This window comes from Leopardus geoffroyi, chromosome B3 (genome assembly GCF_018350155.1).
Source record: "Leopardus geoffroyi isolate Oge1 chromosome B3, O.geoffroyi_Oge1_pat1.0, whole genome shotgun sequence".
NCBI lineage: Eukaryota > Metazoa > Chordata > Mammalia > Carnivora > Felidae > Leopardus > Leopardus geoffroyi.
Genome location: NC_059337.1, coordinates 135,902,377 through 135,919,140, shown reverse-complemented (window position 1 = coordinate 135,919,140; position 16,764 = coordinate 135,902,377). Strand labels below are relative to the sequence as shown.

General features: G+C 47.1%; 1 protein-coding gene across 1 annotated transcript in view; it reads left to right on the top strand.

Moving 5' to 3' along the window:
- Positions 1 to 16,764, top strand: part of LGMN (legumain) — a 35,399-nt gene that overhangs the window by 16,517 nt on the left and 2,118 nt on the right. Inside the window, exons 3-12 of the mRNA XM_045448286.1 lie at positions 4,516 to 4,613; positions 5,863 to 5,944; positions 7,629 to 7,714; positions 9,016 to 9,091; positions 9,802 to 9,864; positions 10,653 to 10,719; positions 11,569 to 11,687; positions 11,774 to 11,863; positions 13,689 to 13,889; positions 14,984 to 15,154. Coding sequence (XP_045304242.1) covers positions 4,516 to 4,613; positions 5,863 to 5,944; positions 7,629 to 7,714; positions 9,016 to 9,091; positions 9,802 to 9,864; positions 10,653 to 10,719; positions 11,569 to 11,687; positions 11,774 to 11,863; positions 13,689 to 13,889; positions 14,984 to 15,154 — 1,053 coding nt within the window. The remainder of the gene's footprint in view (positions 1 to 4,515; positions 4,614 to 5,862; positions 5,945 to 7,628; positions 7,715 to 9,015; positions 9,092 to 9,801; positions 9,865 to 10,652; positions 10,720 to 11,568; positions 11,688 to 11,773; positions 11,864 to 13,688; positions 13,890 to 14,983; positions 15,155 to 16,764) is intronic.

The window sequence follows — 16,764 nt, the reverse complement described above, 5'->3', positions numbered from 1 at the left end:
AATTTTGCTGATGTCCAGCGTATCAGTTTTTTTGGCTTATGGACCTTACTTTAGGTGTCATATCTACAACATCTTTGCAGTTATAACTCAAGGTCCTGAAGATTTTGTCCTAAGTTATCTTCCAAAAGTCTTATTGTTGTAGCCCTTACATTTAAGCCTATGACCCATTTTGAGTTAATTTTTGTGAGTGGTGTGAAATGAAGGCCCAAGTTCATCTTCTTGTGTGGATTTCCATATGGTCCCAGCACCATTTGTTGAAAAGACTGTTCTGTCCCTGATGTACATTTGATCCTTGGGACAACATAGGTTTGAACGGCACAGATCCATTTATATGCAGATCTTTTTCAATAAATATGATATAGTACTATACAGGCATTTTCTCTTCCTTATGATTTTCTCAGTAACATTTTCTTTTCTGTAGCTTACTTTCTTGTAGGAATACAGTACATAATACATATAGTATGCGAAAGGAAGTAAAAGTCCTTCAACTTTTTCAAAATTGTTTTGGCTGTTCTTGGGTTTTTGCAATTTCCTATAAATTTTAGGATCATCTTATTCACTTCTGCAAAAAAGCCTGCTGGTCATTTAAAAACATTTTTTAAATAGAATTAATTAAGTCTTCTCATCCATGAACATGAGGTGTTTCTCTGTTTATTTTGATCTTCTTTATTTTTTTTTTTTTTAATTTTTTTTTCAACGTTTATTTATTTTTTTTGGGACAGAGAGAGACAGAGCATGAACGGGGGAGGGGCAGAGAGAGAGGGAGACACAGAATCGGAAACAGGCTCCAGGCTCTGAGCCATCAGCCCAGAGCCCGACGCGGGGCTCGAACTCACGGACCGCGAGATCGTGACCTGGCTGAAGTCGGACGCTTAACCGACTGCGCCACCCAGGCGCCCCTATTTTGATCTTCTTTAATTTCCCTCAACATTTTCAGATTTTCAGTGTACCAGTCTGACACTTTTGTTAGAGTTATTCTTAAGTGTTTTTTTTTATTTTTATTTTTTTTAAATGAACCTGGCTTCTGACAAAAGGAATAAATAATAGGATGGTTGTCACCAAGGGGAGTGGGTAGGTATACCTGGTCACTTTCACTTTCATCATAAGAATAAGTTAAATCTGACATAATATTGGTTTGATTTTTTTTAATGAAAAGGAAAGCAAAGAACTATCTATATGACCTGTGTGTGCAATTTGAAGAATATTAATAATAATAATAATAATAATAATAATAATGAATACCTGTATCAGACTAAAAAAAACAAAAAACAAAAAACATTACTAAGACCCTATGCCCTGTCTGATTTTGTCCCCCTCCTTCCTGCCTGATGGCAAGCTCCTGAATTTTTTGTCAATCATTCCTTCATTTTGCTTTCTGGTTTTACCATATGTGTATTTAACTATAAACAACAAAATGTTTACTTTTGCCTGTTTTGGCCTTTATATAACTGTAATCATAGTGAATGCATTTTTGTGTGACTTATTCTTATTTGCATTATGTTCCTGAGATTCATCTATTTGAAACATGGGTTGTATTCCTTCCTTCCATCCACCCACCCATCCATCCATTCATCCATCCATCCACCAGAGCTTTATGGTATTTCATTATATGAGCATATAACAGTTTATTTTTTCCTATTTATGGTCCTTTGGGTTATTTCTTTTTCCCTTTCTTTCTTTCTTCCTTTTTTTTTTTTTCTTTTGCTATGAATAATCCTCTACTGCACAGGTTAGAGTTTTTTTAGGGTCTCGCTAGGAGCAGAATCCCTGGGTTGGAGGCAATGTGCTTCAAGTTGATTGGGTAATGGCAAGATATTCTCCCAAGTAGAATGCCAATCACACTAAACTTCCACCATCAGTGGATTAGTTTTCTAATGTTGCTATAACAAATCACTACAAGCTTAGTGGCTTAAAACAATGCACATTTATTATGTTACAGTTCTGGAGGTGAGAAACTTGAACGGGGGTCTTACTACATTAAATCAAGATGTCAAAAGGGCTGTGTTCCTCTCTTGTGACTCTGAAGGAGGTGCCATGTTCTTACCTTTTCCAGCTTTTACGGGCTGTCCTCATTTTTTGGCTCATGGCCCCTTCCTCCATGTTCAAAGCCAGCAATGGCGCAATTGAGTCTTTTCTGACATTGTATCCCTGCAACACTGATTCACTGCCTCCTTCTTCTACACACAAGGACCCCTGTGACCACACTGGGCCCACTGGAATAATTCAGGATAACCTCCCTATTTTAAGGTCAGCTGATGAGCCATCTTAAATCCATCTGTTTTAATTCCCCTTTCTTAGGTAGTGCAACATGGTCACCAGTTCTGGGGATTAGGAGGTGGACATCTGTGGGGGCTATTTTCTTTCCTACAACTGTTAGTATTTGAAGGTCTTCCTTGTTCCACAGAAACGGGGATTTAAACATTTTAGCAATTTGTGTATGTATAAAATACTTATCTTAGTAACTATCTTAAAACAACCTGTTCAGATTTTCAGCTCCTCCCCCTCTCTGGGCTTCTCTAATTTTTCCGATTTCTCTGTTGTCCCTGCATGAAGCACCGTCAAGTTCTGGAGGCAGAGTGCCTGGGATATCTCGCTATGAGCTGGGTGGCTTGGGTAGGTCACCTTACCTCCTTAAGCTCCAGATTCCTCTCCTATAAAGTAGGGATCATTACCTTAGTCACGTAGCATCGCTATGAGAATCCCATGAGGTGGCGCCTAGAAAGTCTCAGCACGGTGCCTGACACGTACTAGAAAGTCAGTAAATGTATGAGCTTTTGTTATTTATTGATTCAGTCACCCATTCATGCAACAGCTCCGGAGTGCCAGACCCTGGACTCACTCGCCCAACATTCAGAACTGTGTATTTAACACCCGTCGCTAGCTGTGAAGTCCATTTGTTGTGAGGCATCTACACCGCCGGGTTTAATGCTCAATAAGCTTTATTGCCGTGCTATGTACTGTGTAGAATGTGATGTGTCCTGAAGGTCCAGTTCCTAGAGCTCCCTTCCTCAGAGAGGCAGAGAGCTAGGCTCACTTTGTTCTTCACGTGTGTCTAGTTGTTCGTGAAAGACACACAGGAGCAGAAAGTGAGAGAAGTTTTTCCTCACTGACCTCAAATGATTCCCAGGTTCCGGAGTGGACCACGTGTCATCTGAAAAAGGAAGCGAAGAATGTCTTCACCCTCTTATGGACAAGGAATCACGTTAACAGAGTTTTTCTTTAAGCCCTAATGTTGTCACTCTTGCTATTTTTTTTTTTTTTTAACAACTAAAGAGTACATTTCCTCCTTTCAATACCTGAGCTGACCTTCTGAGTTTTCAATTCCCTGAACAGCGACGATAGCAGCCAAAATTACTTGAATTGGAAGAATCCTGTCTGATACAAAACTAAGTTTTTAATCTGTGGTTCATCATTCTGTTTTTCAGACCTAATTCTTTGCTTTCGGGAGACTTTCATGTGGTGTGGAAAAATGAAAATAAATTCTTCAAGACTTTTTAAGGCCCTTGTTATCCATAGTGGTGGTGCTGTGCATGTGTGTGTGTGTGTGTGTGTGTGTGTAACCCACATATATGCCAGCTACCAGGTGAATGAGAGTTTGGATAATGGGTGTGAGGTAGGGAGTTAAAAACATTTTTTTAATGTTTATTTATTTTTGGGAAAGAGACAGAGACAGAGACAGAGCACGGGCAGGGGAGGGGCAGAAAGAGAGGGAGTCACAGAATCTGAGACAGGCTCCAGGCTCTGAGCTGTGAGCACAGAGCCCAATGCAGGGCTTGAACCCACAGACTGCAAGATCATGACCTGAGCCAAAGTTGGACGCTTAATGGATTGAGCCACCCAGGTGTCACCTCCCTTAAAAAAAAGTTTTTTTTTTAATGTTTGAGGTGGGGAGTTTTAAAAATTGAGTTAAGGGGTGCCTGGGTGGCTCAATCGGTTAAGCATCCGACTTCAGCTCAGGTCACGATCTCATGGTTTGTGGGTTCAAGTCCCACAGCGGGCTCTGTACTGACAGCTGGGAACCTGGAGCCTGCTTCAGATTCTGTGTCTCCCTCTCTCTCTGCCCCTCCCCTGCTCATGCTCAATCTCTCTCTAAAATAAATAAAAACATTGCAAAAAATTAAAAATTGAATTGAAAAAAGACTAATGTATATGGTTTAAAATAATTTATTTTTAATTTTTTTGATTTTATTTATTTTTTGAAAGAGACAGAGTGTGCGAGCAGGGAAGGGGCAGAGAGAGAGGGAGAGAATCCCAAGCAGGCTCTGTACTGTCAGCGCAGAGCCTGACCTGGGGCTCTAACTCATGAACCATAAGATCCTGGCCTGAACCAAAACCAAGAGTCAGATATTTAACCGACTGAGCTACCCGGTTCCCCTAAAATAAGTTAAATACTCAAACAATAAGGAGTGATTTATAACATGTGTTCCATGAGAAAGAACCGTGTGGCTCCTTAGAACTCCAAAATTGACCTCCTTCTGGGCAGAATCTAAAACTTGACAAAATCCTTTCTCCCAGGCGGATGCATGCCACGCCTACCAGATTGTTCACAGAAACGGGATTCCTGATGAACAGATCATTGTGATGATGTATGATGACATTGCCAACTCTGAAGAGTAAGTAGGGAGTATTTTTGAACTTGGTGATGAATTCGGGATATTTTTTTTTTTTTTTAAATGCATACCCACTCATAGGAATCTTTAGAATTAATATTAGAATATAAACGTTAGAACGTGCACAGACTGGCAGATGAAATCCCACAGGGCTGCTTCATGTAGAGCTTTGAATACAACTGTGGGCGGGGGGGGGGGCACCCCGGCAGTGTCAGTTGGCATAGGAGTTGCTGAGGGGTGTTTGGGGCTGGTGGCTTTGGGAGAGTTTAAAGTGTAAGTTCCTTCTTGGGACACCTGGGTGGCTCCGTCGATTAAGCGTCTGACTTCAGCCCAGGTCATGATCTCACGGTTTGTGGGTTCGAGCCCCATGTCGGGCGCTGTGCTGACAGCTTGGAGTCCGGAGCCTGCTTCTGATTCTGTGTCTCCCTCTCTCTCTGCCCCTCCCCCGCTTGCACTTTTCTCTCTCTCTCTCTTTCTCTCTCAAATAAAACGTCAAGAAAAGAATTAAAAAAAAAAAAGTGTAGGTTCCTTCTCAGCTTGGAGAACTCACCATTGGGCTCTGCAGTGCTCATTCCCGACCTCCGAGCAGGGGCAGGCAGCACAGAGGGGTTGCCTCGGTGGCCCTGTGCGCAGGAGACTCTTATTTGTAGGCTGGATCCTACTGCCCTTCTTTCCGTGCTAATTTGCTTTTATTGTTTGTTGAATTCAGCTTTACGAATAGTCGTCTCATGCCTGCTTATCTGCCGTCTTGAGATCAGGAGCAGCATTATGGCTACTAAACTGCACCGGTGCTAGTCTCCCCCACTTCTTGTTTTCCCTGCTGTGGCCAAGGATGGCCGATCACACGACAGCACAGAATCCATTCTGAGCTTTCTCGCCTGAGCTCTTGTATTAAAGTCTTGTCTTCCGTCCCATCTTTTTCTGTAAAGAGTTTTGCTCTGAGAGATCGCTCGCTCGGGTCTTGCCCCCAGAAGGCCATACAGTTCCGGCAGGAGGCCAGCCACACCTGTCATTTTCAGGACAGCCCTTCACTGCTCCCACCAAGAACCGGAGAACTGTGGGCTGCCTGAGATCCCCAGGCTCTAAAGTCACTAGCACGTTGGCGGCTGTGCGGGTGATGAGAAATGTCTCTGACAAACGTGGTCACTCACTGTTTTTTTACGTAACGGGGGCATAGTTTTGAAGAGAGATTTCAGAGCCATATCACACCGCGTGCTTCAAATGTGTCCCTCGGTTTCTTTGTTTTCTTCAGCAACCCCACGCCAGGAATCGTGATCAACAGACCCAATGGCTCGGATGTGTACGCGGGGGTCCTGAAGGACTACACCGGCGAGGTGAGGGGTGCGAGGTTGGAGCCAGCAGGGCTTGTGTTCATTTCAGTGACAGTACGCCCCTCGTTCTTGCATTTCCGGGATCAGAACCTCACGACACTGATTTCTGGGCGGTGCTTCGTGTTGGTATTAAGATTTGCACTTGAGTAATTTCTGAGAGTTTTGAAAGAAAGCTGAGGAAAGAAAAGGAAAAAAGCTAGAAGTAAGTTGTAGTCTACTGATCTTTAGTTTCTAGTCTTTTTTTTTTTGTAAGTTTATTTTGAGACACAAAGAGTGTGGGTGCGTGAGTGGGGGAGGGGCCAAGAGAGAGGGAGAGAGAGAGAGAATCGTAAAGCAGACTCCACGCTGTCAGCACAGAGCCTGATGTGGGGTTTGAACTTACAAACCTTGAGATCGTGACCTGAGCCGAAATCAAGAATCAGGCGTTTAACCAACTGAGCCACCCAGGTGCCCCATCTAGCCTTCTACTTTAAGCCTGATAATGGATTTCCTTCAACAATACCTGATTTTCTTGAGATCTTAGCAGAGATCCTTGCTGCTAATCTGATTATAGAGCTGTGCTCTTGTCTGAAAATCGATTTTCTCAGCACCAGCTCTGGTGCCAAGAAAGCATCACTGGATTTTGCTGAGATAGTTTTTCGTTGTTATTGTGTATCACTTATGAATTATATCGCTCCCAATTGAATTCTATCCCTCCCAATTGATTGAGGCTTTATCAATTGACACATTTTTGAAGATACCATAATGACTGCCACCGCATGGTTTTCCAGATTGTAGAGGGATCTCTTAGGAACTAATATTCCTGGTAATGAAGGAGCATCTATCTGAAATTCAGCAATTCTTTCAATTTTTTTTTTTTTTAAATTCCAGCACGGTTGAATTGAACACATCATGCTTGTAACATAGATGGTCTCGTTTTTATGAAATTGTTTTTCTATAGTGTGATAAAGAAATACCTGGAATCTTAGTGGTAGGGGGTAGGGTTTTTGGTGATTTTTTTTCCCCTTTGTACTTTTCTGTATTGCTTTATTTTTATTTTTATCTTTTATTTTAGAGAGAGCATGTACAGGAGAGGGGGGCAGAGGGAGAGAGAAAGAATCTTGAGCAGGCTCCACACTCAGCACAGAGCCCGACTTGGGGCTTGATCCCATGATCGTGACCTGAGCTGAAATCAAGAGTCAGATGCTTAACCGACTGAGCCACCCAGGTGCCCCTGTATTGCTTTTTCAAACGATCAGGCATCAGCATTATAAAATCTTTAAGGACATCAAGTGTCCTTGGGATTTGACCTTCTAGGCAGCAAGCTGGATGCAAAGGGAGGCCCACTGCTGGTGCTTCTCCTCCCTTTCTGCTGTGCCCCTGAGGTGCTTTGCTCTTCCCTGGCTGTGTGTCCCTACCTACCAGCATCTTTGGGTTTCCGCACGTGGACTCTGGGATGGTTAGGAAGGAAAGGCAGGCTTGCTGAGTTGCCATCAGCCAAAGGCAAGATGATATTTGAGAAGAGGTCATGCACAGGCCCCAGAAACACTGGCCTTCCTTTGGGTCTACCTTGGTTCCAAAGTGTTTGCTCTTAAACCTTGAGCCTCAGAGATCTGTGGACCGCTGGCTCAGGTCAGCTACAGACTCAGCAAATGCTCTGATTGAGAATGACACCTATGTCTGATTTTGACTTCCAAATTCTTTGTAGGATGTGACCCCAGAAAATTTCCTTGCTGTGTTAAGAGGTGATGAAGAAGCAGTGAAGGGCAAAGGATCTGGAAAGGTCTTGAAGAGGTAATGTCTGTTTTATAAAGGCTTGTACACTTTTCTAATGACTTGGCCCCCAAATAGGTGTTGTTCTTTGCTCCCGTCCTGTTTACTCATGAGAAGTAACAGAGCGGGAGCTTTGTCCTGACTTACGACAGGCCGCATGGAACTGATGGCTTCACTGGGGAGCGCATTTCTGTACTGAATTAACCCTAGGAGCCAGGGTCCTTCATTATCATTAATGAAATGTTCTCTGTCACTTGAAGCGACTGCTTTTTGTTGTCCACGATCCTAGGGCTGGTATTTTTCACTGCCAGCACAAAACACTGAGACAGGCGGGAAGCCCTGCAGCCGGTCAGGTTGTAGGGTCTGGCCTTCCAGTTCTGTGCTGTGTTCGAGGTCAGCCCAGTGGGGGAGAGGCGTACATGCGTACACACAGCTCTCACCTTCGTCCTGGGGAAAACCACCCCACTGCTTGCTGCCGGCTCTGGGTGACCGTGACCGATGGCTTGTTAGCATCTCTTGATGTAGCACTTTAAGTGATGTCAGGGACTTCAGTAACATGCCCTCAGACTCTCTCAGATCCTTGGCAAATGGTGCCGTTCCTTTCATGCTAGAAGGGAACAGTGGGCACAAGGATGGGCAGGTGGGCCGGGCACACAGTGGGCAGCCTGCGTGCAGGCTGAGGGGCCTGGAAGGGAAGAAGTCTGAGCTGAAGGACTGTGTTCAGCTGTGTGTGCTGACCTCCTTCCCTCATCTTAGGGCAATCTGGTTGGAGAGTATGGCCGCTGGCATGAGGCCCGATTGCCAAAGGACTTCGATGTTTGAAAAAAAAAATTTTTTTTTTTAATATTTATTTATTTTTGAGAGAGAGAGAGAGACACACACACACACACCGAGTATGAGCGGGAAAGGCACAGAGAAAGAGGGAGACACAGAATCCGAAGTAGGCTCCAGGCTCTGAGCTGTCAGCACAGAGCCTGATGTGGGGCTTGAACCCACAAACCTTGAGATCATGACTTGAGCCAAAGTCAGACGCTCAACTGACTGAGCCGCCAGGCGCCCCAAGGACCTCACTGTTGGAATCATACCTGGTCCATAAGCCAAGCCACCTGGCAGATGTCTCCTCCCGGACTGTAACTCACAGCTCTGAGGCTCTGGGATGTGCCTTGTGGTTCAGGATCACCCTCAGCAGGAGCAGAGGGCACCACCCAACAGTAGACCGTAGTCCTGGAGCATCTTCTTACTTTTTTGATGGAGCAACTTTTCAGAGAAGTCGAAGTGAAATAGTGGAAATTTTGACCTTGTGTGTCCCGCTCTCTCGGCAGCGGCCCCCGGGATCATGTGTTCGTTTACTTCACCGATCATGGAGCTACTGGAATACTGGTGTTTCCTAATGACGACGTGAGTTTTCCTTAAAATTATAAATACAAAGTAGGAGACTAGCAAACAAAACCTTGGCATTGACGTGAAACCTGGGATGTGTGTTGCTCATGTCCTACCAGGGTTGGTTTCTGTGTGTGGCAGGTGAGTGTGGGGGGACACGCGTAGCGGCTGGAAATCTGTCTGGCAAGTTTTGCCTACATTTGTCTTCGTATCTGAGCCTTAGTAAAAGGTCTCCAGACCTGGGTGCGTTGCAGTAGAGGCAGTAATAGAACACGGTCTCTGAACGCTTCAGACGAAGTGATGGAGGAGAGAGCACATTCTTGTCCCCTTTTTATTTTTTTTCTTTTAATATTTATTTATTTTTGAGAGAGACAGAGAGACAGCATGAGCGGGGGAGGGGCAGAGACAGAGGGAGACACAGAATCCGAAGCAGGCTCCAGGCTCCGAGCTGTCAGCACAGAGCCCAACACGGGGCTCGAACCCACGAAGTGTGAGATCATGACCTGAGCTGAAGTCGGATGCTTAACCGACTGAGCCACCCAGGCGCCCCTCTCTTCCCCTTTTTAAATATTTGAATAAAACACATGAGGTGCCACTTTGGGATAGTGCTGTTCACCGTGATTCTTTCTAAGGACCGGCAAATAACAATTTACAAAGCATCATTAGGACTTTTTTTAGGGGGGTTCTCTGGAGATGTTGGTCTGAATGTCCGTATTCTTACGTTTCAGCTTCACGTAAAGGATCTGAATAAGACCATCCAGTACATGTACAAACACAAAATGTACCAAAAGGTAACGTCAGCGCTTGGGGCAGCCTGCGGGGAGGAGTACAAGGAAGGCAGTAGACGCACAGCCTGCCGTATACCGTGACTGCCCCAGCCCCAGATGGCTATCTGGGGAGTCTCCTTGGGATCGGTCTTGACCGCTGGTTTCCCGGGATTAAACTGTAAATTGTAATTCTAGGGCTTTAGCTGTTAGATCAGGATCACTGGAGCTCTTGTTAAAACAAAGTGTGGACCCCACCTCCAGAGTCTGACTTGGAGGCCTGGGGAGAGGCTTGAGAACTTGCCTTTCTGAGTTGACATGGATACTGATGGTCCAGGGACCACTTTGAAGACCACTGTTCTAGCACTGACCTCAACCGGGAGCAGCCGGGGAGGAAAACGCCATCGTCTTATTTTCACGTTGGCCGTCGCTCGCCCTCGTAGCACCCTTTATAGAAACTGACCAGCTCGGGCATGCATGTGATAGAAATGTGGAAAGAGGGCCTGCCGCACCGTCTCCCTGAACTGGACGGTGGAACAGTTTTCCTTAGCATTATCTATGGCACCATTCGCTCTGCACCATTTCAACTAATGGATCATTTTCGTCTGTTAGCGATGAATAGGTTTGAGTCCTTCCGGTTTGCATGACAGCAGGTTCTGTAGCCTCCAGCAGCAGCCTCTCACGGCAGAGATCTCTCCCAGAAGCAAGAGTTAAAAGACCCTTAAGGATGGGACAGGAATGTGAGCAGAGCCCGCATTTGTGAGAGGTCCGTGCCTGGCCAGGGTGTGAGGTCATGTGTCTCTTTCACCTCACAGATGGTGTTCTACATCGAAGCCTGTGAGTCTGGGTCCATGATGCGCCACCTGCCCTCCGACATCAATGGTACGTGGTGGTCGTGCTGGCCTCTGAGCCAGGCTGGGTGGGCAGGTTGCTCAGTGGCGCAGTTGGTCATTGATTCTGCCGACGTGAAGAACCGGGCGGTGTGTATAAGCAGGGGCTTAGGGCAGCCTGGTGCACAGAAGCGGGGGTGAGGGGTTTACTGTGGGCAGGAATAAAGAATAAATAAACAAAGAATGTGATGTGAGCTTCATGGTGCTCTTCCAGGTTCTAGTAAAGCTACTTAAGTCCAAGATCACATAGCCTTTGGACCAGCTTCGGTCCCTTTGTGATGCACTGCTTGCCGGCCATCTGATCTTGGGCAGTTGACTTACCCTCTTTGGCCCTCAGTTACCCCCGTCTGTGAAATGGGGATGAAGATGCTGTCTGTTGGGAGAGTTGCATTTTAAGTGATACCACTTGCCCAGCACGATTTTGAGCCCATAGCAGCTAGGTAGTAAACGGTAGCTATTGTGTATATTCAAAGTGTTCGTTTGTTTGGTAAATGTTAGCTTTCTCCAGAAATGAAATTAGGTACATGTTCTTCAAGTTTCCAGAGCTATTGAAATGGTTCAGATTATTCTAGAATCGCTTAATATCCTAACAAGCACGCGGGCTGCTTATTACCGCCGGCTGCATCCGTCAGCCAGCTTCTCTGTCTTCCCCATTTCATCTTAGGCAGTTGCTGTAAACAAGTGAGCAGGGCTGGGTATGGCCGTGTCTCTCTGTCCTGCCTGTGCTGTTGGCAGGTGGCGAGCTCTGATCACACCGGGCGGGAGGGAGAGGCTCACGCATCGGGTGGGAGCCACGGCAGAGAGGAGAACATAATCAAAAGATGTCTTTAACTCCTACTAGTTTATGCGACCACGGCTGCCAACCCCACCGAGTCGTCCTATGCCTGTTACTATGACGAGAAGAGGTCCACGTACCTGGGGGACTGGTACAGCGTCAACTGGATGGAGGACTCGGATGTGGTGAGTCCCGAGGGTCCGGCCGTCCAGCTGAGGCTGAGCCGTCAGCTCTGACTTGTCCGAGGACTTCAACGTTTGCATCTTTGCAGGAGGACTTGACCAAAGAGACCCTCCACAAGCAGTACCAGCTGGTGAAATCCCACACCAACACCAGCCACGTCATGCAGTATGGAAACAAGGTGAGAAGGGCAGCCTGGCCCCCCCGTGGATTCCCGAGCCTCAGGCTGACTCGCCTGGAACGTCGATCTCTTGGCGAAGAGAGATGGGGACCCAGGGGAGAAATGGCCGAGGCGGCGATGGCCCTGCCTCTCAGAGCCAACTGCATCCTGGGCCCCGGGCCCGGGCTCTGGAGTCGGCTCAAACTCGCAGAGTTGTGAGATTCAGGGTAAGCTCGTTAGCTTCGCCAAATCTCCCTTTCCTCCTTGGTCAGAGCCTCAGTGTACAATTAAAGAAGGTCGTGCACCCAAAGCACTGAACAGGGCTGGCACACACTAAGAGGTCTCTGGATTGAAAGCTTCTGCCTCCTAGGACCCCACATCCTGCGCGTTGCACTTGTTACTTTCACCCTTTGGCTAGAACTTAGGGCCTTCCGCTCCCCCCCTCCCCCGCCCCGCCACTGCCCAGAAGGGACCTAGGTGGTTAAATGGGTAAGATGATCAGGGCTGTCTAGACAGATGTCACAGCAGGTGGCTGCTGAAGGCTTGGGCCTTACGTGCCACCACGGGCGGGCGTGGGGGGTGGCCAGCCCTTGGGATGCTCACTGGCTGAGACCCGTTCCTTTGATGCAAGCATTGGCCTTCTAGAAAAACTTGTGAGCTGGTCAGGCCAGCTGCCTTCAGCTCGTCCCTGACAGAGTGTGGACTGGGGCCTGGAGGCCACGAGACAGGCCTTCAGGATGCCACAGGCCTGGCCGGGCTTCTGAGTGGGGGTTCCGGAGCGGGGAGCAGAGAGAAGGCAAGGGGGGAGGTGACTTCGACGAGGCAGGGTCAGACGTGGCACCGCCCTGGCCATGTGGGGGGTTCACAGGGGAGAGGGCACCCAGCCACAGCTCCTTGTCCCTGGCTTCCTGTTCACTTTGTGATTTCCTCGGTGCTGGCCCTTCCTGGTCTTGGTCGAAGAGGTATGATGGATCTTTGCCAAATGTTACATGTTTCTGTATATTTATTTTTTTGTCTTAGAACTTTTTTAGAGTATTGTTGCTTGGTTTAGGAACAAGAATACTTGTAGCATTTCTCTCCTTCTGATTGGGATCCAGTCTGGAGTGGCCTGTGCAGGCAGAGTCTGGCTGTCGTGCTTGTTTGGCCCCGACTGTCAGCCGGACCCTCTGTGGCTTTAGCTCTGTCCATCTCAGTGGACCCAGGCCTCAGCTGCAACCTGAATGGATGCTTTGCACCTTCCTATTCCTGGTCTCTAGGGACAGGCAGGTTCACATGGATAGGGGAGCACAACCCAGGTCGTCACTGGTTGAAACGACTCTGGCCCCAGCTCTGCATGACTGTGGAGTAAGGATCGTCTATATATGAAATAATTAGCAGTTCTCCTCCAAAGGATGCTGGATATTTATTTTATTTTATTTTTTTAATGTTTATTTTTGAGAGAGAGAGTGAAAACGGGGGAGGGGCAAAGAAAGAGAGGGAGACACAGAATCCGAAGCAGGCTCTAGGCTCAGAGCTGTCAGCACAGAGCCCGATGCGGGGCTCAAACCCACAAGGCACGAGATCATGACCTGAGCCAAAGTCGGACGCTTAACTGACTGAGCCACTCAGGTGCCCCTAGATGCTGGGTATTTTTGAAGTTCATCATCGGTGGATTTCAGGAGCTCAAATGTGTTGCGTTGCTCACTGCTGAGGGCCAAGCCTCTGTTTTCCGGCTGCGACTGTGGCTGTTGGTGGTCCTGAAACCACGTGGTGTGAACTGTGAGCCTCCGGCGGAGAGGTGGGACCCAGGGTATGTGTGGCACATCCACTCTTCCCACTCAGACTGGTTCTCTCCCTCTCTCCTCAGTCGATCTCTTCCATGAAGGTGATGCAGTTTCAGGGTATGAAACACAAAGCCAGTTCTCCCATCTCCCTGCCTCCGGTCAAGGACCTTGACCTCACCCCAAGCCCTGAGGTGCCCCTCACCATCATGAAAAGGAAGCTGATGAGCACCAATGATCTTCAGGAGTCCAGGAACCTCGTGGAGAAGATCCACAGGCATCTGGACGTAAGTAGTGGTTAAAGGAACCATCTCCGGATACTGCTCCCAGCCTCACCGGGCAGCATGTATGAACTTGGTCTCTGCCTCCTGACAGTTATCCAGCATTGTTGGAGCCAGGTGACAGCACTCTGGGGCCACTCCGCCTGGCACATGGGGGTATGTGGGAAAGGAGACTAGTCTGTGCTCTGTGTAACAGAGGAGTGAGCAGCAGCTGTCCTCATCTTCATTATTCATTAGTAAGCTGACCTTGACCTCTTTTTCTCTCCTGTATCCTGCCAAGAAGTCATGGCATGTGGGTGTTTCCCTTTTATACCTAGTTGCTTAGAAGACATTTTTATTTTGCTACTTGAACACTAGATTAAAAAAATTTTTTTAATGTTTATTTATTTTTGAGAGAGAGAGAGAGAGAGACAGAGTGTGAGCAGGGGAGGGGCAGAGAGAGAGGCAGACACAGAATCCAAAGCAGGCTCCAGGCTCCAAGCTGTCAGCACAGAGCCTGATGTGGGACTCGAACTCCCAGACCGTGAGATCATGACCCGAGCCAAAGTCGGATGCTCAACCCACTGAGCCACCCAGGAGCCCCTGAACACTGAGATTTTAAAAATACTAACCGATTTAGAAATAGCAGTAATAAACTCATTTTGCGTGAAGGTATTTTTTTTTTATTCATCATTTGGGAAGGAAACGATGCCCCGCTCTGTGCCCCTCTATCTGTCTGGTGGTTTCTGGAAGAGGCAAAGTGCCTGTGAACACACTGCACTGTTTGTGGGACAATAGTCTACTTTGGCACAATTTCTACGTCCCCCTCCTTTTCTCAGAGTGGACCATGCCTGCTCTTCAGGTATTTAGATTTAAATGTTAACGTTGTGCGAGAAGACATCGGAAAGGCAGGGTATTTCTAAAGGCTTCTAGCTGTTCCAGAAGCCTCGCGTGCACAACCTCTTGCCTTCTGTAGGACGGCTCTGTTGGCATCTCTTTCGACATCCTGGGTTAGAAGTTGCACGAAGAGAAGCCTTTAAATGGGCTCCTAACCTGATCCAGGGTTCCAGGAGAGACTGCGTTAAGTACAGTACATTTTGAAAAGATGTGTTTCTTCACAGGCTAGGCATGTCATCGAGAAGTCAGTGCAAAAGATCGTCTCCTTGATCGCGAGGTCCGGTGCTGAGGCGGAGGGGCTGCTGTCTGAGAGGGCCGAGCTCACGGCGCACGACTGCTACCAGGCAGCCGTGTCTCACTTCCGCACACACTGCTTCAACTGGCACTCACCCACGGTAAGCCCAGACCCCCGGGGGCCGCTGGCCGCTGCACCCTGCCTCCCCTGGGTCAACTTAGCCTTTCCCTGTGTCTTCAACCCCTAAAGCTAAATTAAGGTTGTCCACTAGAAATCACGTGGGATGTGTTGCCTTGTAGAAGGTTCCATCCAGGCTGAGGAAACAATGGACTCATTCAGAGGCCTTTGATGGGGACAAGAGGAGGAAGTTCAGCCAAATTCAGTGACCATAAATCCTGGCCCCAGACACACTCAGTTGTTTTGTGGGTAGGAGCTTACCAGTCATGACTCAACTCCCATTTATATTTGACTGAAGGCGCATTCCTTCTCTGTACACTTGTGCTGTCCCGGCCAAACACCGGTCACATAGGCTTTCTCCCTTTCGGGTCTGTTCTGACCCCTCCCCAAGCCTTATTGTTGGAATCAGGTGCTGGCCCGTGGAGGACAAGGTAACAAGCTTCTGCAGATTGTAGAACGTCAGGTGGGAAGGCGCCTGTGGTCAGCAAAGCGGCCCACGGGCCAGATCCTACCCGCAGCCCGTTTTTATAAATGGTTATATTGGAACACAGCCCTGCTCTGATTGTGGCATCGTGTCTATGGCTGCATTCACACTGCAGCAGAATCGAGTAGTTCATACAGCCCACAAAGCCTAAAATATTTCCAATCTGGCCCTTTACAGAAAAAGTTTGCCGACTTCTGCTTTAGAGCTGTGCTCTTTGGTACGGTAATTGCCAGCCTCGTATGGCTACTTGCATTTCAACTTAAATGAATTAAATTAATTCAAACGCAGTAAGATGTAATGCTTAGTTTCTCAGTGGCATCGGCCACATTTCAGTTGTACAGTTGCCACAGGCGGCCAGCGGCTGCCGAACTGGAGAATTTTGTAGAACGTTTCCGTCCTCGTAGAAAGTTTTGTCGGGCCGTGACGGGCACACCTGGTCATGCTTGAATGCTTCCAGAGATGGAGTCCTTGGCACTTCAGATGTCGCTCTCCATTATTTGGAAGCTCTCGGTTTTATTTTTTCATTTATTTACCTTTGTAAGGGAAGTATTTTTCTTACCTATTAAATAATTAAAAACGTCCCCCTCATTTAATAAATGCACTGTCTCCTGGTGGTGTTACTCTTTTTAAAAACTTTTTTTTTATATACATATTTTTAATGCTAATGAATTTTTATGAAAAACACAAACACAGCCAGGTGAGAAATGAGCAAAGGAGCTAAATAAAAACTTCACAAAGAAAGATACCCAAATAGCCACACACACAACAAAACAGGCGCAGTCCCTCATTATTCATCAGGGAAATGCAAACAAACAAACAACACAAAACACGAAAAAGGCAAATCTAACAGAATGGCTAAAATTAAAAAGACAGAAAACGATGACTCCCAGTCATGACGAGGTGCAAATGGAACTCTCATTCATTGCTGTTGGGAGTGGAAATTGGTCACCGTCTGTGGAAAACCGGTACCATTTATGATAGATTTGCAGTTAGGCCTGCTCTATAACCCAGCAATCCCACTCCTGAGTATATGCTGGACAGAAATGTCCACACTTCTGTACTACGAGTCAAGTACAAGTACATTCCTAATAGCACTATTTGAAATAGCC